Source organism: Fundulus heteroclitus, chromosome 1 (assembly GCF_011125445.2).
Source record: "Fundulus heteroclitus isolate FHET01 chromosome 1, MU-UCD_Fhet_4.1, whole genome shotgun sequence".
Taxonomy (NCBI): domain Eukaryota; kingdom Metazoa; phylum Chordata; class Actinopteri; order Cyprinodontiformes; family Fundulidae; genus Fundulus; species Fundulus heteroclitus.
This window is the reverse complement of record NC_046361.1, coordinates 2,430,211-2,456,688: the sequence shown is the minus strand read 5'-3', so window position 1 is coordinate 2,456,688 and position 26,478 is coordinate 2,430,211. Positions and strand designations below refer to the sequence as shown.

General features: G+C 40.4%; 1 protein-coding gene across 2 annotated transcripts; it reads left to right on the top strand.

Moving 5' to 3' along the window:
* Positions 1-215: 215 nt before the first annotated feature.
* Positions 216-24,112, top strand: tbc1d22b (TBC1 domain family, member 22B). 2 transcript variants are annotated; one of them, XM_012877550.3, is made up of 14 exons: positions 216-526; positions 6,750-6,806; positions 7,717-7,909; positions 8,015-8,180; positions 10,224-10,391; positions 11,114-11,184; positions 11,398-11,526; positions 11,636-11,701; positions 13,202-13,316; positions 15,600-15,706; positions 15,787-15,862; positions 15,959-16,086; positions 19,572-19,667; positions 20,990-24,112. In XM_012877550.3, exons 1-14 carry the CDS (start codon positions 471-473, stop codon positions 21,116-21,118), a joined length of 1,557 nt encoding a protein of 518 aa, XP_012733004.2. In that variant the 5' UTR covers positions 216-470; the 3' UTR covers positions 21,119-24,112. The 2 variants fall into 2 exon arrangements, with proteins under 2 accessions (XP_012733004.2, XP_012733005.2); XM_012877551.3 differs by lacking the exon at positions 6,750-6,806 and having other exon boundaries at positions 217-526.
* The last annotated feature ends 2,366 nt before the right edge of the window (positions 24,113-26,478 follow it).

The following is a 26,478-nucleotide window of genomic DNA, read 5'->3' as shown; positions in this document are numbered from 1 at the left end:
TAAATGTTGAATTAATACTTTTTTAAGCCCTGCTAATCAGTTTTCGATAAATTACAATAATAACAATGTCATTGATGTGAAAGTTGGAAACACACATCTATTGGTCATCATGGTTGATATTAATTGACTAACGATAAAAGGTGGATCCCTTTCATCAGAGCGGCACATGACCAGCCGCTATTGGCCGGCCTCGCTGCACCTGTTCGAGCCTCGCGCCAATCACGCGCCGCGGCCGTTGGCTCACCAAGATGGCGGCTTCCAGTACGCCGCTGTGCTCATCCTCGCAGCAGAACGACAGCTATCGCCTTATCTGTGGATCGCTTGAACTCTTCCCGGGGCTGACCAGAGAGAGCTGAGCGGGGCTACGCTGCCAAACGCGGAAGCCGTCCCCTCCCCTCCCCTCCCCTCCACCCTGAGCGCTTTCATGGTACGCGGAGCCGGGCTCGTTGTGGGGGTTGTGCTATCCGAGTATGGCCACCGACAACAGGATCAATTTCTGGAGGAGAAACCCTAAGGTTCCCGGAAGGTTGGTTGGTCTCCCTTCTTATCTAAACGGCGCGACATTCCGGGAGTAACTTTTGGGCCGGGCTGCTGTAGAAACAATAAAAAGGTGTCTGTGTCGGCCGCCGATGAGAGAACCTGAATATGCGTGGAGAGAGACAGGAGCTGTGGCTGACATTAAACGGCAGACGGAACTGCCTGAAGTCTTTACGGGGAGATGCGCAGATGATTGGCCTGTTAATGGAGCGAGCCGCGCAGACGGTTCCTCTGACGGCGCTGTCAGCTGAAACGGGGCCGACCTCCATCACTTCTGTGCGGGTTGTGTTGCGGTGGGGTGTCATGTGTGGCCGTCCGCCCCGGCCGGGGGGCTTCCTGGCTCTGACAGCCGCTGCAGCGCGCTGGATGGACTTCACTCACACGCAGCTCAAGTTCAGCGAGGCCTCCGTGTAGGCTCATGGAGTCAGTGGAATAACATATGAAGCACTGTGTAATTACTATGAGTTCTAGCTGTAAGCAGCTGATTTATTAGTTTTTTTTCCCCCTCAGCATCGTGGTGTACCAAGGTTTTAAAAAGTTACTGTCTTACAGCCACAAAACAAGGTGGTTTACAGCCCCTCCCCAAATGTGGCCAGAAAAAGGATCAGTTCAGCTCTTTTGAAATATTTTGTGTTTCCAAAATGTTGTCTTGGTGGAACCTTTTTTTTTTTTTTTTTTTTTTTTTGTTTAAAGCTGTTTGCAAGCTTAAGGCAGCATGTAAGAAGCACCCAGAAAGGTAGCCAGATTAATTAGTCAGAACATATTGGTGTACTTGAGCCACAGGTGATTACAAAATTTACACTCCGTTTGGCCTCCATTCAACTCAAAGTTTGTGATTAGAAAAGACACCGATATGTCCCAAATAATAATAAGTTAATAATTAGACAAGGGCTATCATTTTTGAAAAAAGCAAGTCTGTTTTATTTACATATTAACAAAACCTGCATGTCAATGGCTTTTTCACTGAATAATGCAAAAAGCCAGTAGGGACTTTATGATGATGAGGCCTCATTTATTATTATGAAGAAGCCTTTTGGAACTGAAGTCTCTTATAAATTTCTTCACATTTCTGAACTTCAAGTCTTGGAAGATGGAAGCTCTCCCTCCCAGGCTCTAGCTGGGCCACTCATAAATGTTATTGCTTCCTATGTGAAGAAACGCATTGGTTAAAAAAAGGAATTCATTTAAATCTAGATCTGCCAATAATTTGAGCCAAACCTGTATATGGCAAAAAGAAAAATTCTGGGCATTTACTTGATTTCTTCTTTCCTCTCGTCCTGTTGCCTTCTATCTAAGCACATAGGGCCATCTTCCTCTGGATGACTGAAAATATTATAATAATAATAGATTTTAATTTAAAAGGGTCTTTCAGAACAAGGACACTGCACAAAACAAGTAGAACAATAAAGGTAAAACAACAAACAGTAAAAGTTACAATAAACTGGCAATCACAGAGAGTATGCGTTTTTTTAACTGACAGGTTTTGAGTTTAGACTTGAACTGGTAGAGGCTGCCGGTACTGCGGATGTATGGAAGGAGAGAGCTCCAGAGTTTGAGAGCAGAGGGGGAGAAAGCTCTGCTCCCCATGGTGCTGAGGCAGGAAGGAGGAACAGTGAAGTGAAAGGAAGAGGAGGATCTAAGGGTGCGGAAAGGCTTTAATGTGTACAGAAGGATTTTGAATTCTATTCTGAATCTGATTTTGGACCCCTTGAAGTTTATTGAAGGGAGTTTTGAGGATAGGCAAAGGGAAGAGAGTTACAGATGTGGGAGGTGACAAGGCTATACACAAGAATTGATGGACAGTGAGGGGAAATGGCAGGACGAAGGTGATTAATGTGGCGTAGATAAAGTGCTGTCGAGGATGACACACAGACTATTAACCTGAGGTGAGGGGGATACTATAGAACCATCAAGTGCAAGGGAGAAACTGTCAGCTTTGGATAACATAGATTTGGTTCCTGTGAGGAGGATCTCAGATTTATCACTGTTCAATTTAAGGGAGCTGGAATTGAAACAGGATTTTATTTTGGATAGGCAGGAGGTAAGTGAAGAGGGTGGGAGTGTAACATGACTTGCATGAAAGACCTGCATAACAGTGAAAATGGATGCTGAATTTCTGGGAGATGTTGCTGATTGGAAGAATGTAAAAAATGAAACGTGGACATCCCAGGACAGCGCCCTGGGGCACGCCATTTGTGACAGGGGACGAATGGGGAGTAAAACACTTAAGTTGAACCAACTGAGTGCGGCCGGAAAGGTAAGAATGAAACCAGTGGGGACTTTACCCTCCTGGGAGGAGTGATGCCAATTCATGATTATCTGTGCAGAAGGATGGAGTGAGAAATTCTATGAAAGGCCGCACTCAGATCCAAGAGAATGAGAATAGATCAGCTGCCATTAGAAGATCATTAGAGATTTTTATGAGGGTGGTTTAATTACTGTGGCAACTGTTTTTTTCAAGTACTTTGGAGATAAAATGTAAATTAGAAATAGGCCGAAGATTATTGTAATCGATGGTAAATGAGCCACGTTTCTTCAGTAGGAGTGATAATGGCAGTGTTAAAGAGAGTAAGAACAATTCCAGTGATGAGTGAGGAGTGGCATTTATGAATGAAAGGAGAGTTTGAAGGTAGGGATTAGCAGGGCTGTTGGGACTGGATCAAGCATACAAGTAAAAGATTTAGATTTACTAATGATTTCAGAGATTTTAGAAATGTTTGGAAGTTGAAAACTGGAAAATGGCTGAAAGAGAGGCTGAATTTTACAATGGAAGCGATGTGACGTGTTGGGAGACAAACATTGGAAAACTGTATTATAGAATCACAGAAGTCTGTAGAGAACAAGTGGGTTGGTTATGCATTGGGTGGCGAGAAAGAGTTGTTAAACAGTGAAAACAAAGTCTTAGAGTCACCTCCATAGACTGCAGCGATAATGGTAGGCAATAATGACATTATATGTCATTACTCTAATAGTCAGCCATCTTTTATTATTATACTAGTTATAAGAATAATATATTTTTTTAGATATTTGAGCAATTATGATAAAACTGGCATTACAAGCTAATAACAAGAGAATGTTGTTGTAGTTCATACCTACCAACAAGTTTTTATTTGAAGACAGACCTACAAGCCAAAAGACATGAGTCCTTTTGGTGTTGTGTGAAGGCCTGGGTGATAAACTGAAAATTTACCAACACCGAAATTTATTTAATTTACGAATTTGCCAATGTCGGTATTTTTGGTATTAAAAAATGAAAGAAAAGTTGTTGTTATAGTAAAGGTAGGCTATGCTTCTGTGCCTTTAAGACACTGCACTATTTCAACAGTCTGCAGTCACGTGACTCCACCCCATGCAGTGTGAAACAAGAAAGAGAGGGCGAGGCTGAGGAAATGGAGGAAATTTCAAATGTTGAAGCGACGGCAGCGGTAGAGCTGCTCCAGGAGGAAATACGTTGTACCCACATCTGATTTCTGGTTCAGTCACACGATGGAGTCGTTCATTAGTCTGAATTTACATTACGTCAATGACGACTGGAAACATCACACCAGAGTGCTCCAGACGTCATACTTTTTAGTCAGTACCGGGTAGATGGTCGGACCAGCTTTAAGCGCGATGCAGTCTGTCTGGGGCATCAAAGAGGTGTTAGCGTTATCGTCCATTTATAGTTATCAAGGTGAATTGCTCAATATATCGCAATATTGAATTTAGGCCATATCACCAAGCCCTAGTTGTGTGTACAGTTTGTTGCTCTAAATGTCTTTGATTTGTCATCGTAGGCCACAATTGTGGCTTTTAATACTTTTAAGTCAGAACCGTGAACTGGGACCAAGCATGTCCCAACCTGCATTACAGTCAACCATTATGTTACTGGATGTTAATGACTGATGGCTGGCATACCTTTACCCTGTGGGCTTCCGCCACACATAGAAATCAAAACTCATTGGACCTCGTCAATGAGACCTGAGTGGTGCCTTTGTGTTAATTTACATCAACCTTGTTTTTCTGACTGATGAGCTGCTGGGCTGGTCTATAACTATCAGAGGGTGGGGCTGAATGAAAACCGCTTGGTCTGTTTGGGAAACCCGAGAGGAGAGGATCTCTGGGGGGAGGGCGTGGCTGTCTTTGTCTCTCTCACACACACACATACGGATCAAACTTCTCAGGGTGGATAGCTGGAAAGCCCAAACACAAACACATGTTTGAACAGGAAGACAGGAGAGGTTATTCAAGCTCCCTGTCCTTGAGCTCCTGCTGATAAAACAAGTGTGACGGTTGTAAACAAGAGGCTCTGGCACAGCCAGGTAACCAGCAGGTCCAGTTCTCAGCCACAGGCGCACTATTCATGACTATTCATCCAAAATAGTTAGGTCAGTCTCTCATGGTCGTGTGTGGGGTGTGGAGTGTATATATATATATATATATATATATATATATATATATATATAAAATTAGTGCTGTCAAACGATTAAAAATCTTAATCGCATTATTTCAGTAGTTAACTCAAGATTAATCGCACATTTCTTTTTTTCTTGTTATTTCTGAAAGTATAAAGCCTAATATGCAATTTTATAATACATTTTATAATAAATAACACTAGTAAAAACATGTTTGTACAAAAAACTATATTTTTTTTTATATATACACAATGTGTAGAAACACATTGGTTAAAAAAAGGAATTCATTTAAATCTAGATCTGCCAATAATTTGGCTGTCAGTTTTAATGTGTTAAAACTGACAGCCCTAGAGTCTCCCCCAGTGTATTAACTCCCTACTGTCACCTACTGTGACACCTACCGTCAGGATTAGCTGGGGTAAACCCTGTATATATAACTTTATTCTATTTTGTTGGTATTACTAAGGGATGATTTAGTGTTATATCCTGCTGTGCCCCCCCCCCCCCCCCCCCCCTTCAGGGCATATGACAAACTGCAACAGGGCTTCTTGTGATTATCAATAGTGGTTTTCTTCTTGCCATTCTTGCAGTAAGGCTGATGTGAAGTGCGTGACTAAGTGTTGTGTTGCCAACAGACGCCTTACCCTGAACGTTAGAGCTCTGCCGCCCGGCCTGAGTTCAGCTGAACAGTAATGGCTTACTAGGATTGCAAGACATGACCTTAACCCACTTTAAACGTCTCCAGAATGTTCTCCCTGGCCTTCCTGCTGTGTTCCTTGATTGTGATGACGCTGGCTGGTTGTTCTCCAATGTTCTCTAACAAACCTTCATAGAACAGCTGGATTTCTACTGAGACTAAAGCACACGCTGGTGGAGTCTAACTTCTGAGGGCATTAGGGAGTTTATTTAGGGAATCAGAGTAAAAGGTGGCTGCACACTTACACATGACCAACTCTTCAGGTGAAATGTATAATTGTAATATTTTCTTTTCCCTTCGATATCATGCACTGCTTTGTGTCGGTCTGACACATAAAATCCTAAATTACATTAAAGTTTGTGGTCAGCAAAATGCATAAAAGTTCAAGGGTTATGAAGACTCTAGAAAGACGCTGTGGGGTAAAAGCGGAGCTTGAAGTTCCTCCTGTCCGCGGAACACAGCGCCCCCCACAGTGAGGGGAGGTAAACAACACAGGAGCCCAGAAAGCTGTCCATCAGTTGGGTTTGCCGCGCGACTGCAGTCTGAGTAAAAGGCCAGTGTAGGTCAGCAGAATGAGAGGAGCTAAGCTGTCGTCTGTGTGGAGGAACGGTGCTTCTGCTGGCGTTATAGCCATCTACCATCTAACACTGATGTGACAGATTGCCAAATAAATGGATTCAGGGAACGTCACAAGCATCAATACTGCATCGACACTTATTCAACAGAGAAACGGACTGAAACAGAACCACGTGGGCTGTTTCAAATGTTTTGTATACATTTAAAGAAGAAATAAATCGGTAAGCATGTTGTTTTGCCTTTAAAATGTTGCTCACTTTCTTTAGATTGTTCTCAAATTAGGGGGAAAATGCTGGTTTGATGCTGTATTGTTGTACGTCTGGACTTGATCATATGTAGAATAAGAGATTAAGTATTTTGAGGGTATAGAGAAACTTGCTGACTGCAGAAGTATGTGTTAGGAGGAAGACATGGAAGGACAGTTTGTACCATTCCCAGCGTTCTCCGGAGCAATCGTTTAAATACGGGATGTGAACACTTTGTGTAAAACTGAGCTGCTACAAGAGTTTCCCCCTCAAGTCTACATTTCACACTATCATCCACAGTGTGCAACCAGTTTATGGAGCACAGCATCCACCTCTTGACCCCCGATTGCGACGCACGTAAGTGCTGACCGTACGACTGGCCTGCTGCATGGCACATGGACCCATTATCTTTGTCACTCCAACCAGTCTTTGCAGTTCTTCCATGTTTTGAGTACAAGTGTGAGCTGCATGGACCTTTGTTTTGCATCTGTGACCCAGTAATTACTTTGGTCTTGCTCTGCTTATTACAACCAGCAGTTAATGTTGTTTTGTTTTTCTTCTGTTAAATTATTTTGAGATGCACCGTCCAGAATTGTGCTCTGCTTTTTTGTAAAGTTCTGACCCTAAATGAAGGATTTTAGCCAATTCCAATCTCTGTTTAATGACTCAGATTAAACAGAGATCACAATATTTCTTCTTAGCCTTCCTGCGACGAGTTGTTAATCAAATTTAAAGCAGAGGCAATGTACAGAGGAGCCCAGAACCATTTATACGACTTTCATTCAATCCTAAAGATGTTTCTGATTGGACATGAGACGGGTATCGCTCCAAAGCTTTTAACTTAGAAAATGTATTTGTTTTAGGTACATTTTATCACAAAGTGACAAGTCAAAATTATTACATAGCCTTCTACATTTTTAAACACCTCACTGGTACTGAAAATACCCCAAAACAAGAATTGTCTTGTTCACTCAGTAACAACCTTAACACTGAAGAGTGTTGGGAGTGTTCCCTTGGCTGCACTTTTGTATCACTCATCAGAGAAAGTTCCAGATCTGCTGATCTGCTGACCAATCAGGGCTTTTAAGGCCAGACATGGTCAGACTCCCCTCACCAGCCGTCAGCCGATTACTTGGTGCATGTAAAACGTTCCCATTTATTTCATTTTTACCTATTTTATATGTCCATCATTCATCTCTGAGGTCTGTCAGGTCTTAAGCTTTTGGTCCTTTCCTCGTTGTTCATAAATGCATCTGTCAATCTGCAGGTACCCGAAAGACACAAAGCCCAAATTCAACAACCTCAAGTCTAAAAAAGCATGCAGCTTCCACGAGTTTGCATGCAGCACAAATGACGCTTGGGACATTGATGATGAGGAGGATGAAAATTTCTGTGGGACTCCCTTCCCAGCATCTTTTGCTCCTTCAGTAGAGGACACGACAGCGTCTGTGCACAACCAGGTAGCTACAACACATCCTGCTAGTCGCTGAAAAACTACAAGCTGGTCTGAAACGGTGGGAAGTTCTCTCACAGGCGTGTTTTTGTTGAATTCTGTGTCCGTGCAGAAACTGCGGCATCAGAAGGGTGACACGGAAAGCGCGCTGCCTCACAGTCTGACTCCACCCAGAAACGAGCGTCACGGCCTGCAGAAGGACAATCCTTCAGAGTGTGAGCGTGTCAATGGCAAATTTGTAAAGTCTAGCAGTGACGCAGACCTCAACACGTCCTCAGGTATGTCACAAATATCCTGCAGCGTTTCAGTCTGGTGATTCATACTGAAGCTAATTATGGACTTTGTTAGGAGGGAATTAACTCTTCAGGTTAGGGCTGCAGGGATTATATCAGACCATAAACATACGCCTAACAGGACATGTCTCACTCCACAAACAACAACACAGTTTTATTTTACTTCTGTTCAGCTGATCAGCTTACATTTTCAGTGGAAGGAAAATGAGAAAATCCCAAACAAAGTATTTGTTTTTGTTTTTGTTTTTTTCAAAAGGTTTACAGTTGGGTAGCACATTTAGCTTCTTTTTTTTTTAAACAGTTAATTTAGTGACTCGGTGGCTAAATCCAAAAGCTTCCCCTGCAAATGAAATATTTCAAAAGATTTTTCTACAGTAAATTGATACAGTTGATAAGACAAATATGCACTACAGCCAAAAAAAAAATGAATCAAGTAGAGAATAACGAAGGAATCAATCAGTTAATTCCAATAAGTACATCAAAGAATCAGGATGGAAATTTGTTAGTGGTCCAAAATCTCCAATGTTTAAAAAATAATTGGAAGGTCTGTGTGTGTATGTGCATTGAAATGTGATTTAATAACCATATGTTATAGATAAATAAGATGCCATTTTCCTACAGAGCATACATAGATTAGATTAAAAAAAAAAGTAATCCCTTGTTTAATTTTTTTTTTACACAAACTGCAGTATGTTTGCACAGTTTATGGAGATGCAGGGCTATGTATGACGGTATCAGCCCGGCCCTGGGGCTCTGTAGGGCCCACTAGGCTGGACTCACTGATCCACCTCAACCCTGCTGTTTCAGCCTTGAGGATCTTGGTCTCTGAATTACTAATTGAACTCCTACATGAACACCAATGCATCTTTGTTTGTCAGTGGTTGGTTGTGTCTCAGAACATCAAGCAGGTTAAACTAGTTCTTTTCCAGTGTTTGGTGTAGGGTGATAAGAGAACCACATCCACCATAAAACATCTTCCCAGATGATAATATGTCACAGAAGGAGCTGAGATGTTTAGAAATTTGAGCTCGAGTTCACTTTAAAACAGTGGTTACAGAATTATGCTGTGGGGATGCAATAAAATCCAGTAAAGTCTGTGTTTGTGGAGTATTGAGTGTAAATGTGAGCTTCATACCTTTTATCATAGAAGCAAAATTTAAAGAATAAGTGGTTTGCACAGTAGTGTAGAAGTATTGTAACCTGCTGGGGGGGTGCGTACGTCTTCCATAGCGCACAGGCTGTATACAGTTTCACACTGAGGAGCATCTGTCACATGAATAGTTATGTGCTATTCACTGAACACCTGGACCTCTGTTCAGAAGTCACCTGGGTGCTGAATATTCACGGTGTTGCTAATTAACCCTTTGATCTTATTTACTCTGCAAAATCCATGTCACAACAACCAAGTTAAAGCAAAAGACGGTAGTTGTTCACTTACTGCGTGCTATCATCATAATATGGGCTGGGCGATAAATCGATTTAATTGATTAAATTGAATTTACTACTTTTTAAGATTTAAAATCTGGATTTTATTGTTGCCAATGCACTCATTGGGCTTCCATGAAGAGGATAGCAGCAATGCTGAATATTTGTTTAGGAAATTATATTGGCAGAATATTGTGAAGAGGAAATTTTTTTACCATAAGACGAAGCACTTTAATTCATTTATTAGTTTACTTTCTTTTTAAGCTAATTTGAAGTTAGATTTTTTGTTATATTTTCATGGTTTACAACGGAAGGGCCACCATCTTTTTTATTATCACCGTGTTTCACAGCTTGGATTTAGTTGCACTTTGAATTCAGGTCACCTCCCACATTAAATGCTTGATATAAAAGCAAGTTTTTAAAATGATTTCTTTAATGACTATTTTGTGAAATGAAAAGGAGGGAAGAAGAATCGATTAATCGGATTTGTTATTATGAAATCGGAGATTACATTATTTATTATTTGGAGGAAATCTGAATGACTTTTAATGTTCTTTATTTTTTTTTATTATTATTATTTGTCTCTTGGTTTCTTTTCCTCAGTTCGCTCCCCACTGCAGAAGCAGCAATCTCTCCCAGTTCGTCCCATCATCCCTCTGGTGGCTCGGATCTCAGATCAGAATGCTTCAGGGGCTCCACCCATGACGGTGCGCGAGAAAAGCCGGCTAGATAAATTCAAGCAGCTGCTGGCTAGTCCCAACACTGACCTAGGTACTATGCAAGAGGAAAAAGACATCCACATGCTGCTTTACACAGCTCCACAGGCTCAGTCTGACCCCATCTGTCCTTCAAAGCCTTCCCAGAAATCACATTAGCTGTTTTGTTTGAGCCCAGATAATTATTCTAGGTTGTCATACAGTTTTCATACTTTGTAAATATAGATTTAATGTTGTTTTCAGTGGAGTTTAGAAATGGTTTTAATTAGGGCTGCAACAACGAATCGATAAAATCGATATAAATCAACAAAAGCGTTGACAACGAATTTCGTCATCGATTCGTTTTGTCGCCTGATTAACGCATCACTCGCCATGCAGCGGAGCCGTTTACCTCACATGCAGGCGGCCGTCAGAGCTGGCTGACCGGCTGCAGAGCGACGTCAACAAAGCGAGGCGGTATCTTCAAATGCTGCTGTTCTGTTGTAAATTCTACTAGTTAAAATAATTTTTAGTTGCAGCCCCAGTCTTAATGTTTTTGAAACAGGTAAGCAGGCAGAAAAGGAAGACAACTGTCCCACACAGAAGGATCCACATATCATCCAGCCTGATGGAAGACAAATTGAATGAATCTTTAATCCAACTTTTTAAGATAATTCCAGAGGATAGAGAAGGATGACCCATCAGCCTGATTTACAGCAGGCTGAACCCCTGCTGTCTGTACATAAAGTGAGACTGTGTGTTGATCTGATGGGCCTGTTTTGATGTTTGCTGTCACAGAAGAACTCCGGAAACACAGCTGGTCAGGAATACCAAGAGAGGTCCGGCCAATCACATGGAGGCTTCTCTCAGTAAGGCTCATTAGCTGCAGTTTTGCAACATCACATAACTCAAAAGTCAATAATAAAAAGCCACGTTCTTTAAATTCTGTTTATCACGTAATATTTGGTGTCAGCAGTTCTGAGTTTCACAGGCAGCCTTATCTTCTCACTGCTCTTATCTCAGTTGGCCAGCTTGTTCTGTTCCCCTGCTCTGTTTTCACTCCTCGTTCTCGTTCCTCTCAGGGATACCTGCCGGCCAACAAGGAGCGCAGAGAGCTGGTTCTGAAAAGAAAGCGAGAAGAATATTTTGGGTTTATAGAGCAATATTACCACTCCAGAACAGACGAGCACTATAAAGACACTTACAGACAGGTAATGTTGTCTGTGCACAACCTGAAAGCAATGGAATATAACTTTAACTGAAGTAGACATACTTTGGTTATGCTACTGTCGCCTGAGTTTTATTATTTGTTCCTGCCAGATCCACATTGACATTCCAAGAACCAACCCACTCATCCCTCTGTTCCAGCAGCCTGCGGTCCAAGAGGTGAGATGCCGTAGGGATCAATGAGACTCCAACCTTTCAGTCTTAGCCTTCCCCTAGAGCATGAAAACTGTCCTGGCCCCTCTACATCAACAAGGGACATTTTAGTAGAAAAAAAATAAAAGTAACTTCATTTGGATCTTTCCTATTACCTTGGTGGTTTTCATTCCTTTCTTTTGTCAAAAAATGTGAATTCTGTTTTTGACAAAAAATCACAATGATCAATTAGAAACTGTGCTCTTTGATGAACTATCAAATAAACTGGGCTTCTTCATCACTTTATTCAAAACAACAAGTTGTCTTTTAAGAAGTACGGTTAACATTTCTAAAGAAACAACACATCTAAGAAAAACCTCTATTATTGTGTGTGTGTGTGTGTGTGTGTGTGTGTGTGTGTGTGTGTGTGTGTGTGTGTGTGTGTGTGTGTGTGTGTGTGTGTGTGTGTGCGTGCGTGCGTGCGTGTGTGTGTGTGTGTGTGTGTGTGTGTGTGTAGTAGACAGAGAGCTAGTTACACTCAGTCCAAATTCAGATCAACTTTATATAAAATCTGTTCTGTACATTTGCAATAAATGCTAAAATTCTTTTCATTGACCGTTAAATCTGAAAATGCGGTTTGTGCGTGGACTTTGAGCTTGCGGCTGTTTCTGTGACTTGGTTTAAAGATGCTTTTTCTTTCCTTCTCTGGGCTCTTTTAGGAATGTAAATCATTATGCAGATGAAGACTTTTAACATTGATTCTCATTATGTTTGATCTTTTATTACCTGTAGTTGTTTATCTTAATTTTCAAGAAAATGTTAAATCCTGCTGTTCTGTACTTTTCCCAGTCTGATTTCTTGATATCTCTAAGCTCTGATGTGGCTGCAGGTGACTGGTTTGTTATTCAGATTTCAAGCTTACAGATTAATAATGCTGAAATTTCTCCATGTTTCATCTTCATGGTATTTTTTTTTTTGGGGGGGGGGATGACTGTTCTGACGAATAAAACAGGACACGTGAAGTAAAACAAAAGGTCTTCACATTATAACATGAGCAGACCTATAATTGCTATTAAATATCTATATCTGGGGGAAGCGGTTGAAATATTGTGCTGCTGAGTCATTGAGAGGAAGTGGAAGTTCTCTGAGAGACTAAGTATGACTGAGCTTAGTTTGTTCCTCAATTGTGGTTTTAATTCGATGTGGCTTTGAAAAGCAGAAAAGATTTGTGTTAAAATTTCCTGGAAATTTACAGACATTAAGCTTGAATCTTACTCTTCCAGCACTTAGACATAGGTTGAATGTTTAGGATGTGGCAGCACTGAATGCAACAAACCCAGCCCCGAAAATCTAGAATAAAACTCTAGCAACAATAAAACTGATTGATTTGTTCAGTTTAGAATGTTGTTTCCCCTTTCTTTCACCATAGTCAAACATAAAGAAGTTTTTTTTGTTTTGTTTTGTTGTTTTTTGTAATTGAGATGCTCCTTTTAAAACAGAGTTTGTGTGCGTTCTCTGCGTCTGCAGGTATTCGAGCGGATTCTCTTTATCTGGGCCATCCGTCATCCAGCCAGCGGTTACGTCCAAGGAATCAACGATCTGGTCACACCCTTCTTTGTTGTCTTCTTGTCTGAGTTTGTCAGTAAGTTCACTCATGCATAAAGCTGTTGTTGATTGGGCCAAATTAGGGATTAGTTTGAGCTTTGATTTGCCCCGTTTGGCCTTTAAATCTGCTAATAGGTTTCTGTATCTGGATTCCTGATGTCTGATTTTTGCAGAACTTTTTGCTTATTCTTTTAAAGAACTGTGTTGTGGCAATTTATGTTAAAATTTTGTAAATCATAAGTTCTATCAATTTAGTTTTTTCTCTAGACAGAGTACATTGCATTTTTCGGACTATAAGTCGTTCCGGAATATAAATCGCATCAGTCAAAAAATGCATCATAAAGAGGACAAAAACATAAGGTGCATTTATTTAGAAATGTAATTCACACAATCCAAGACTAAAAATTAACATTTGATCTGGTAAGGCAACTTATTCAACTACACAACTGCATCCACGACCGGCTGAATAACATGGATCATACCTGGTAGTCCAACCGGGAAGGTTCTAACGACTGTTACGCCGAAATACTCTGTTAAATTACACTGAAATTAGAAATTACACTGAAATTAGACCGTGAGCATAACAGTGCTACGTGCTAAGTTAACAGTACGACACGGGTGTTTGAGAGCAACGTAAAAGCTCATGTGCATCAGCGACGTTGTAAACCTCCCGGACAACAGACCTGTGAGCTAGCGCTAGCTGTTATTAGCTTCACAGACAGTCATACCAATAAAATGGTTCTGTTGCAGTCGGAGTCATTTGAGCTGCACCACGCAACGCTCTGCTGCACAAATCCATGCTGAAGCAGCAAAACAACATACAAACTTGTTCAGCCTTTGTTGTCTATAAGTTAAAGGTGGTTACCACACAATTTGACTTTTTTATTTATACATCAGTAACTCACTGTGGTTGCATACAGAGTTTTTCTGAAAGATTATGACGTTCTGCTGCCGCATTAGTTATTATTTTGGTGTTTTACGCTTTATTTTTGCTCAATTAGTTAGTAAACAAAGCCCTCCGTGTCAGTTCTTAATAACAGAAGTACAACACAGTGCATGTGCAATAGGGAATGAAAGAAGGAAGCGGCTAATGGCTATTAGCATCTCTCAGCGAAGAGAATGGTCCAAGATCCAGTGGGGGTAAAAAAGATTTACCCCCAAGAGGGAATCAATACAGTATGAACGTTGGTTATAGTGACCAGATGTCCCCGATTTCCAGGGACAGTCCCCATTTTGGATGACCTGTTCTGGCAAAAGCTGTCCTCGTAAATGTCCCCAATTTCAGTGTATCATGATGGAATAAAGAAGTTAAGAGGTATTTGCCCTGTCCTGCTGCTGTCCCAATGTAGTAGAAAAGCTGAGCCGAATGCCCTTCCCCGCACGTCGGCGTTACAGATCCGTTATCATCATTGATTTATTTGTCGCCTTCTGATAGTTCTGTGGTACTGCTGGTAGGTGGCGCCATGTCTCATCGTCCCCGTTGTGGGGCTATATTTCAACTCATAAAGGACTGTCAATACACTATCAGGATGGATGCTTGGTGTATATTATCTTATCATGATCTTTTTTTTTTGTAAGAATATAATGCGGGTATATATTTTTAATGTTTTAATTCATTTTTAAGTGGTACAGGAACAGCATATAGTTTTCAAAAGCCTAGAGCGCCCTCCTGCGGCTATAGACGGTAATGTTTACTTATTTGTTCATGTTGGTCAGTATGAATTACCATTTAATATCGATATACAAGTCGCACGTGACTACAAGTTGCAGGATCGGCCAAACTATGAAAAATAGTCCAAAAAAATATGGTACTTAAGTTAGTTTGGAACCAAAATCTGTCGTTGGGGCCTGCATTGAAAAGCAATTGAGGCATCTATTACTCTTCACCCAGTAAGCGTTTGTTTAGTTTTATATTGTGAAATGTTAGGAAAGCATGTTCAAGAAACAAACTACCTGTTGCTACCCACAGCCTTTTCCAAGAAAGGCTTTGGGTTTTGGAGCTTAGAAGGCTGCGACAGTTGTGTTAAGGATATTTTTGTTTTTCCTTTCAGAAGATCATGTCACATACCCCCTATTTTGTATGTGACCCCCTAAGCATTGTGCCATTTTAGGAGAGGAAAGAAAGTACGCGTTTGTTGTGCAACCTGATGTTGTCAGCGCTATTTTACAGCTGTTAATGTGGGATGTTCACTGATTGTAAAAAGATCAGATATCTCTGCTATTCAGCCCATTCCTTAACGATATGACTGCAAGGCCACAAACATTACTTTTACCAACTACGTTTAATAATGAAGGTTTAAAAACATCTTTTTCATTCTAGCGGAGGATGTGGAGAACTTTGATGTGGCAGCTCTGCCTCTGGAGACCCAAAGAAACATCGAGGCTGACAGCTTCTGGTGCATGAGCAAACTGCTGGATGGCATTCAGGTAGTAGGGCAGCACGATTGGACCTCAGTGATCAGTTCAGCTGTTTGTGTTCCTGTGAAATGAAGTGGCTATCCTTTCAGGACAACTACACCTTCGCCCAGCCTGGAATCCAGAACAAGGTGAAAGCGTTAGAGGAGCTGGTCAGCCGAATAGATGGTGAGAGATGAAGGAACCGGAGGAGTGCACAGGTCATTCCAGCAGAAAACATGAGAAATTAAATAAAAATTACATCTGGGATTTTTTTGTTTTCAGCGGACATTCACAATCATTTCAAGAAGTATGAGGTGGAGTACCTGCAGTTTGCTTTCCGATGGATGAACAACCTGCTGATGAGGGAGTTGCCACTTCGCTGTACCATTCGTCTTTGGGACACCTACCAGGTTGTGTTTACTCCTATAAATATCTGGATATTCTGATTGTTGGACGGTGGTTTTCTTTGCAGCCAGATTTGGTGACAGCTCTTCCTCACCGTATTCTCCACTGTGCCGATCCACTACATGAAACTAGTGCTAGTCTAAGTGGAGGAGTTATGTTCATGGGCTTTTATTTTGAAACGTGCAGTGCTTCCGGAGTGTCGTGGTCACAGCGGTGTCGAGCGGTGGTTGCTGAGAGCGCTGGATAAACGGAGATGAGTTCCCGTAGTCCAAAGATATTCTGCCTCTCTCATTGTCCTGGTTTGTTAACTTCAGCCCTGATAGCTCACACTTTAAATTAATAGTGATGAAGGATATAAGCTTACTCCAATGTTTCCGGAGACCCACCGGCCTTTCTGTGTTACCTCTTCCTTTACACGGTCACACCAATAACAGGCAGGCCAGTCAGTCCCAGCATTAGGAGAGGAAAAGGTTCATCTAGAGCAGGGGTGTCAAACATACGGCCTGCGGGCCGTATCCGGCCCGCCGAACAATTTAGTCCGGCCCTGTGGCTAAAATCATTATTAAAAAAAAAAATGCCACATTGCCAGACAGTGTCCTGTCTGGCAATGTGGCAATAAGAATTGTTGTCTTAATGCCAAAAAGAGTTCATCAGATTTGACTTTCACAAGTGGAGCAATACTGGTTTTGCCATAGTGCTCCACTTGATTTATGAATGTGAATAGTTTTATTATGATTCATGCGGGGAATATCTCAAATGATATGGACACTACAATGGGAAAGTAGGAAAGGAAAGGAAGAACAAGAGGAAAAACAAAAGGTAAAAGAAAGAGGAGATAAAAGGAAGAGAATGATAAAACAATTATTGAAAAAAACATGTACTATGTTTAATTGAAAATCTGCAGTTCCTATATTGTCCACGAGGGGCGCTGTGTTTTAATCAGCATATGGTAGCACTGAGCTTCAGATGTGGAAAATTGATTTTAAATGATTTCTTAATTTGTATCTGTTTGATGCATTTTGTCATGCAGGACAGTGTTTTTTAGTTCCAAAGAATGTTAATAAATGTTTTTCAACATTGTACAATCACTGTGATCAGTTCTTATGCATAATGCACAACTGAGTAAAAGTATTGTTGAAATTGCACATACTTTCTTAAAAACGCTGAGGTTATTCATAATATATTGTGTAAAAGTGAAATGAATTTAATATAAAAATCAACAACAAGTCCACTTTTATTAGTTCTATTTAATCTTGAAATGAGTTTACTCGTGTGGCCCTCTTGACATCAGATTAAGCTGTATGCGGCCCCTAAACCAAAATGAGTTTGACACCCCTGATCTAGAGCATACAGAGATTTATATATAGGGTTAGATCTGCCACTTTTCATTTAACCAACTGAAGATATCTCAGTTATTGTTGTATAAAGTTGAAATGTTTGTCCAAGCCTTGGACGTGCTTCTGGAAAGAAATCCTGAAATCCACCGGAAAATGATCTGGCAAATTGGGCAGCTGTTATCAGCTGACAAACCTCTTCTTGCTCTTGACCCCATATAAAAATAAGATAGAAACAGATTTTAGCGTCTTTCCTTTCTTTTTTGACAAAGAGTAAGGACAACAAAGGTCTTGGCTGAGTTGAACAACAGCTCTGCACTCGGTGATACGGTTTTGATTACAACCTTTCAGAAGATAATGAGTCTACTTGGAAGGAAAAAAGGAGAAAAGGACTAAAAAGAAACAGTGAAGTGATTTCTCACCTGCATCCAAACATTTCTCAGTGTTTGGATGCTTGAGGCTCCTGGGAGGTAAACGAAAAAATAAATCTCCTCACACTATTGTTCTTAAACAAAAAGCATCACTGTTGTTCTCTTCTGCTCTTTATCTGGCCAGTTGATTTCTTGCTGTACGTCCATGTACCACCACACACACACACACACACACACACACACACACACAGATTTGTAGTGTGGTCACTGTAGGCGCACACAGCCAGCGCGGTCACAACGCTCTGGGACTTGTGTCAAGCCAGCCTTGCAGTAGAGTGGAGGGTGTGTGAGTTGTTCTCAGGTTTCTCTGCAGGTTTACCTGTATTATGAATATACACAACGGAGGGATTAGTAAAACCCGTTGGACTCAATGTTAAGGTTTTTTTTTTTCACACTGTTTTGGTTCTGATGTGGAAAATCAAAATGTAGCCCTCCTTCACATCTGGCACTCTCTATTTTCTATTAACAAAGAAACAATCCTTAAAACTAGAAATGTTTTGAGGATTGTTTCCCTCCCCTACAGATAGCTGCCCACTGCTGGTCAGCTGGCTGAAAGAAGCAGGGTTTCCCCCTCTGTATTTTACATGTCCCCCACCAGGCTAAGTGTTGTTTATTTGTATGAAATATGCTTTTTATACACCAGTAACAGTGATACCAAAGATGGTATATAGTAGGGTTGGTAAAATAATCTTATGTTTTGATGTAATCATTACTTAAAAAATGAATTATTCAAAAAACAGGTGTGAATATATAAACTGACCCATTCAACTCTGCCCAAACGGTCCCACCTCTTCCCACAGCAGCACACAGAGACACTCCTGTCTCCTCTCTGCAGCCGCACAGGCACACCTGACCCAAGAAATAAGCTGCTGCTGGAAGGTTTTAAGTCTGCTAACATGTGGAGAACAGCCAGAAGAAAACATGTGACCCTCTGTATAGAAAAGATAAACACAGAATTGTTGATCAGACAAACGTCCCCAGGCAGGCAGACAGACAGGAAAAAGGAAATGCTGAACGGTGCTACATGCTAAGCTAGCAGTAGCAGTGCTGCATCACGCCGCGCAACCCTCTGCTCTAACACATCACCCAGATAGTTTTCTGGGGGAAAACCATAAGAAGGCCACTACAAATTACCTGTACCTACAAAAAAGACCCGTTCATTCATATATAGAAATATTTCCTGTTGCAAGCTTACCAACAGTCATGATGGGAAACTAAAGGAGCTGCTTCCATCACTATCATTGAAAAAACTTGTCTTAGGACTGACAAGCTGCTTCAAATAAAAACATGGGCATCTTTTTTTTATCATTTTAAATCTTGTATTAATCTGTTAAACGCTGGTATTTATGCTCAGTTACCATGCTATGACATATGGAGTCGATTCCTTTGGCCTGGTATTCCTGGAACCAAAGCTCGTGGTATTCAGAGTTCAGAACTCAAACATTGCATTTCAGAAATGTGTTCATTTTTCCTAAACTAATATTTGAGGCAGTGTGACATAAATCAGTAGGCTGTTGTTCTCCACCTAAAGGCCATAATTCCTCCTGATTCCGTATTACAGCAAAGATTGTGTTTGGTCTGCATGAATACCTCCCTGTCTGACTCCAAATGCCGAGCCCCTAGCCTCTGACTCCAAATATCGGATCTTACCATTAAACAGAGAACCGTTCCACCTGCTGGGTGAAGCTGTGTTGTAACAAGCTGTTGTTTTTGGGCTTTCCACAGGCTGAAGCTGAAGGTTTCTCCCACTTCCACTTGTATGTGTGTGCTGCATTTCTCATGGAGTGGCGCAAAGAAATCCTCTGCATGGCTGACTTTCAGGTACTGATGAAATTCTCTGATTTATTTAAGGATGATGCCAAGAAAGATGATTTTTATTTCTGAAAAGACTCCTGTCCAAGATGTTCTTTTATCATTTCATCCTCCATGATAAGGATGAAATTATATAAAAAAAAACATCTTGTCAGGAACAACTAACGAGTCTCCAATGTAGCGAGTGTCACACTGTGGTTTTAATGAACAGAGAGGATACCGTTAGCTGTTAAAAATATCTTTAGAATATGATATTGGAAGTTCAATCTACATGTTCAATATTATCATCATTATTGTCAGGATTGTGTCCCAGTTTATCTGGTGTTGTTGTTTTAGAGAAAATCTAGACAGTAATCTAAACCAGATTCCCAACCTGGGGGCGCTAGAGAGCACAAGGGGGGCGCAGAACCTTGTCTGCTTAGAGGTAGCAAAGTGGTGAAAATATAAATGTATTGTTTGTATTCATAAATTAAATAATCGTCTAAAACAAGTTCATTTGAATAATGAATAACTCTGTTAAAAAATTCAGGTCACTAAAATAACTTTACAGCATAGTTGTGTTGGTATGCAGCCGGCTGCACAGGATCATGTCAGAATAGATAAAATGGCTGAACATTGGCAAGACCGGCTGCATAAAAAGATTAGGAATTCTCCCTTTGCCATTCAGATGGATGAAACAACAACGGTGTCAGACGAGTCTGTGCTCATTGTTTATGTGCAGTACATTGATGATGATGTCTTGAAACAAGACATTCTCATGTCTGGAAATTTAGCACCAACGTCAACGGCTCATGATATATTTACAGCTGTGGATTTCTTATTTTATTTCCAATAACCTAACTTATGAAAACCTGGTTGCATGTTGCAGGGATGGAGCTGCAGCAATGATGGGGAAAAAATCTTTCACTGCATGCTCCGTCGTCAAGTTTTGACAGGGGACCTCAGTACCATCCTCACAAAGATTCTGTGACCTTTTCAGCTCAAAGAGCTGTTTTAGCCGCCAGTTCAGCTGAATAAAACTTTAGTGGCAGAAATTTCACATGGCTTTTTGAACCGCGCACTGCTCGGCTCCACCTGCTTGCAAATGTTTCAGGAGCAGCTTTCTTTAGGACCAGCCTGGGTTTCTTCGCCCCTAATCATATTATAGGGACGTTTTTTTTTTTTTTATATAAAACCGTGTGCTAACAATTTCAATAACAAGATGTTATTCTAAGACCAAATTACACAAAACATTGAATTGCGTTTCTCAGTGACGTGAGTTTTACGCCTCACACCTCAGTTAAACTCAGTGTGTTGTCGGTATAAAGACATGATTTGCCTCTTTTCTTCAGAGCCTCCTGATGCTCCTACAGAACCTCCCAACGATCCACTGGGGAAACGAAGAAGTGGGTCTCCTCCTGGCTGAAGCTTATAGACTCAAGTACATGTTTGCAGACGCCCCCAGCCACTATAAAAGATAGGCCGCACAGACTCCAACGCGCCGGTGACTGGAAGGACCTGAGCAGTATTTTGCTCTGTGGTAACACTGAGGAGACTGATGGAGGGATAAACTAACCACTTCACTTCATGCTGTGAAGAGCAAGTTTGGAGAAGATCAGCATGACTCTTGAGTTTTAGGGTGGAGCCATAAAGCTCTGGTAAAAATCTTTTGGACCATATGCAGTAAACCTACTGCACTGTATCAGTGGACTGTTACAGTATATCAACCACATGTATTTAGTTTTTCTTCCTCTCAGAAGAGCACGCTGGAATTTTAAAGGATGATGAATGTTTGTGAAATCCTCCTTTTAGTGGCATCTGCAGATTCTATTTTCTATTTGTTTTATAAAAAGAAACTCGATGTGAACCAGGCAACTACTGTTTTTCTCATTTTGAGCTTATTAAGTCAGACACTGATGAGCTGTTACTAACAGGAAGCACAATGACCCCCCCCCCCCTACTTCCCCTCTAATTTGTTTAGGACTACCAAATCTGCTGTGAACAATCAGCCTTTTTAAGTACCCTATTTGAACCGAATAAGCTTCCTGTTTTTACATTCAAAAGAAGGTTCTGTGTTTCATTTTATGGGTTTTGTTTTTTAGGCAAAATCAGACTGTAAATCACTTTGCCTAAAGGGTTCAGCCTTACTCTGCCATGTATGGCATTGTATTTGAGGTAAATAAACAGACCTTGTAGTTAGGATGAGTTAAATTTCAGCATTAAACCCTGATTTAGTGGTTCTAAATTAATCCTAAATTCTGATATTTTTACACAATTTTAGTTAAAAAATAACTAAATATGTCAACTCCTGGTAATGCAACAGAATTATAACTCCTGCAAACACATACGGAAACACTTGTGTTGCAAGGTGCTCAGTCAGTTTTAATTTGTAGCAAGAAAATGAAGTCAGAGAGGTGACATAAAAGCTGAACATTTTTGCTTTGTACAACCAGTAAAATTGCCGTAATTAATGGCACATCTTCTCTTCAGTTCAAATATAGGAAATCCTGGAATCATAAAGCAGAAACTTAGGTTTCTGGCCTTTCTAACTGCTGGTATTCTTTGAGGCTTGGACTTTATGGGAAAACAGTATTCCTGTCTCTGTTTAACGTTTTATAGTAGCTGACAGAGCAGAGTTGCTAGTTGTGCACACCCTGTGTTTTTATTTTACCTTGAATTGCTAGTTGGTTTGAGAATCAGCATGCTGGCTGGCCAAGTAATTTAGTGGATCTCCTGTTTTTTAATGTTCAAAGGCTCTTTTGCTTGGTAACAGCATGTTACCGAAAAACATGTTGGATTAATCATTAGAAAAGTATTCACCATTATATTTCCGGTAGAGGAAGCCACTGATATCGGCCCTTTCTCTCTTACCTGACATGCAGCCCTATATCGCCTCTGATGGGGAAGGCGTCTGTTCTCCTGCCAGCCATCTTCATATCTTTCAGTGGACAGCATTGTATCGATGGCCAGTGTAGATTTATGATCCATCCCTTATTGCCTTCTTGATCCAGTCACACACAGACCATGACTGTGAACCCCGTTTCCTTCTGTTGAGATGTTGATGATGATTGTAGTTCAGCTTTTCCAGGAGTAAATCCCTTTTCCTTCAGCTTGGAGTCCTTACAGCGCAGTCAGGGGGACCAACAGGGGGACCAACAAACAAATAGCCTCACCATCCATTGATTTACCTTTTTGATGGTGCAACATGTTACGGTCTGCATGCAATTTTCTCCTCAAACATATTTTTGATAATGACACTTGTGTATGTATTTGTTTCAGAAATGCAAGTCAGTGATTCCAGAATAGTTTCCTCTATTTGATTTTCTCACTCGTGTGCTGTTAATTACTGCAATTTCAATTGATCTTTTCAAGGTATGTTATGAAACTCTTAATGTCCAGCCGTTAAAATCAATCTGTCTTGTGCTTCATTTTTGCTATGTAGTAAAATAACTGAGTGTTTTCTACAACTACTGGTTCTTCATTATGTTCTGGTAGGATGAACTTTTATCCAAACGGATCAGAATCATTTGTAGAGAGTATGTCAAACAGAATTACAGTGTTTGTTCATTCATGTCGGTACTAAAGGACGTTTAGTCTTAACCTGCTACTGAACGCAGCTCAGGGCAGCTTAACATCCATGATGATGCCTTTGATTTGAGCGTTTGTAATGCACTCCTGTGAAGTTCTAGAACGTATGCCTGTATTTGTTGTATTCCTGATCTGATTTTCTGTTTCATACAATTTTTGCCCTTTAAACCTTTATGTTCTTAATCATCTACCTTGTGGTAGCAGCACAGCAAACAGTATGCTTGATATTTTCTCATGTCTTATCTGACGATTTCCTTTCATCCTCACATGTGAACTGGAACCAGTCTGAAGAAAAGACTTTGACCGAATTTAGATGCCGAACTTTGACCTCAGTTGTCACTAGACGAGTTTCAACAGCTGTCTTTGTAAAATACGTGAACCCAGCTTCTGTGACATGCTGTGACATCAAATCCAACATTCTGTAACATCAAACCCTATTTTACTTTTGAGACGATCTGACCGTATCTTACACTATTTATGGTACAGTTATTGTGTTTAATATTGAGGTTAATTGTCTTCATCAACTACTGAATGTTTTGTGAGCGTTACAGTTGACCTGTAGCCTTAAACCACATTTATTCCTTCATTCAGGTGAGTCCATTGATTGTGTCACTACCATGATGGTATTGTTCGATCCGCGTTGGCTTATTTAATGGTCATTTGTTTTCAAAAATGTGATGTGAAGAACTAAATGTTAACTAGGGGTGCTCAAATGCTTCTGAAGCTTTGATGTGTATTCAGCATAAAGCCAAATATCTTTTGGGCCATTGCATAATGTTTGAAAGCGCTTCAGTTGTCAGATCAGGCTTTAGCCTTAAATGAATAAATTATTACAGTTCCTGCTGTATATTCATTCCTTTTGTTTATATTAAACTAATTGCTATCATGATTCCAGCTTCTGTTTTTGTGTACTAAGCAGGTTTGTCTGTTTTTGTCAGATATTCTCATCAAAACCTTTGAGGTTTGCTTTAGCTTGACCATGCAGTGCACGGAAAGTTAAAGTTGGATTTTATAACAGATAACTCGTACAAAGACATTAAAGTAGGAGTGATCTGATCTCCTCTGTTCCAATTCAAGGAAATACAGCTATTTTTGTTGATGCATGTGACGAGTGTGTTACAGTAATCTAGATGAGAGGAAGTAAAAGCATGAATACTGTGTTGTGCCATTACGCATGTTTTTTAAGTCATTTAATATTTCTTAAATAAACTCTGTTAGGTCCTGTTCAGTGAATATCAGCCCAAACAGCTTATATCAGGACAATAGTTAAAAGGAAAGATTCAAGCACTGGTGAAATAAATGAATATCCTGAGAACACCACTATAGAACGTTGTTTATCTGAATTAACCCTAGATTTCAACCAACAAATCAGCTCTACTAGGCTAGTGAAATTTAACTATTAATAAAAATTAAGATTAAAAAGAAACTATGTACACACAAAAGGACAACATCAAATACTTGAAAACCATCATCAGAATGATTCAGTGAATCTTGGTTCACTGCAGGTCTAAGAGAACCAAAGTTCATTTTAAGGAATGTGGAATGAGATCAAATTAGCTGAACTAGTTTAGAACCCATTCAACCCATTTACAATGCAACTCTGAATTAGACAAAACATTATTGGAGGAAATAATGTTTTAAAGAATGATTTTCTAAGTAAAAATCAATACCCTTTAGGACACTTGATTTTACTAATACAATTATTTCTCCAGGAAATAATTAAGACTCGACTTGGTAACTTAGGAAGTTAGACGGCGCCGTAGCAGACGATCAATCGGAAATGACATATCGGTGCATGTCCTGGCCTTGTCTACACTACCCTGATTAGTTAATCCTAACATCACACGAAACTCCATTAAATCGACATTAATCTTCCCTATTAATGCTGTACTAACGCTCGCAGCACTATCGAATTATGGCGGAGTGAAACGAAAACAGACTCCATATTAGTTACGTTTAACTAAGGTATAGCGACTTATTAGAGAAGCAAATATGCTGCTAATGCTAGCAGACATTCAGCGTTAACTTTTAAGCCATATTTTGATCATAATGAGCGGACCGGACAACACAAACATTAATGTCTCGTCGGTCTATCAAACCCTTATGGAAATAAAGTTTGTTATAACTGTAAAAACACACTCGAGCCACATCAGCACAGCATGGTTTCAAAAATGCTGACTAAAGTCCACTGCTTCCTGCAGCACTTCTGTCTGTCCAGGACCCGAAATTGTTATCCCGCTTCGGGACGGATCACCCGTCCAACAGAGGTAAGGCGAGGAGGCGCTCTGGAGCTCAGACAAGAGAGCAGAGCAGGAGGCCGAGCAGAGAGGGCACCAGAGCAGGGCAGAGGTGCCTGGCCGAGACCACCCCTGGAGCTATAAGAGAAGGATAATTATGTAATAAGAATACAACATGTACTGTGTAAGTAAACATAACACAACAGCAACACAACGTTTAAAAAGGGCATATTAGCTTGTTGTGATATTCAAGCTGTTGTACCATTTTGAGCCACAAGGTATCAGTATTACTTATAGCACCTGTAATTTGTTTATCCTACATTTCGATTAAAAAAAAGCTGTGTCTCTGCTGCACTCCTTCACCCTAGGTCACAACAACATCCAGTCTCTGAATGGTCAAAAAAGTGTCTATCTAAAGAAACCCAGCAGATTGCATTGAGTCACATAAACTCTATAGCAACTATCAGACATATAGACTGTTCTCTAGAGTGCCTACATAAGTGCACACAAACACATACAGATCAAAAATTCTTCCATTCCATTCAGTTTTTCAAATCAATAGCTACAGATGGCAATCTTTCCAGATAAATGTTAATGCAGAACTGCACATTTCCAAAACCAAAAAAAAAGTCACAAAACAGCCACCAGAGGAAGTTCTAGGGCAATTTACATAAACTTCTTCTCTAGTGTAACTTAACGAGAGAAAAAAAGCAGAACACTCTCAGCCTGGAACAATACGATTGTGGCATAACTAACATTTCCATAAACATTTTGAACGGTTTACGGCTATAGCACTCTTAATCTTCATCCGATAGTAGCAAAACCATATCAGCAAGGGTCTCAAAAACGTTTACAGTTTTTATTCTGTTTTTGGAACCTTATTGTCCTTACTCTCAGATGTCCTCACAACTTTTCCCATGGACCAATTGTTTCTGTGTGTGAGAGCATCCTTCAATAACACAATGTCACCAACTTTAATGTTCGGCTTATCAGTCCATTCGCTTCGTTTCTGTAAA

Coding starts and splice junctions, on each gene's coding strand:
- tbc1d22b (XM_012877550.3), top strand. CDS start 471: ATGGCCACCGACAACAGGATCAATTTCTGGAGGAGAAACCCTAAGGTT. Junction 7,910..8,014: donor CAGCGTCTGTGCACAACCAG/GTAGCTACAACA, acceptor GTGTCCGTGCAG/AAACTGCGGCATCAGAAGGG. Junction 15,863..15,958: donor GCTGGTCAGCCGAATAGATG/GTGAGAGATGAA, acceptor TTTTGTTTTCAG/CGGACATTCACAATCATTTC.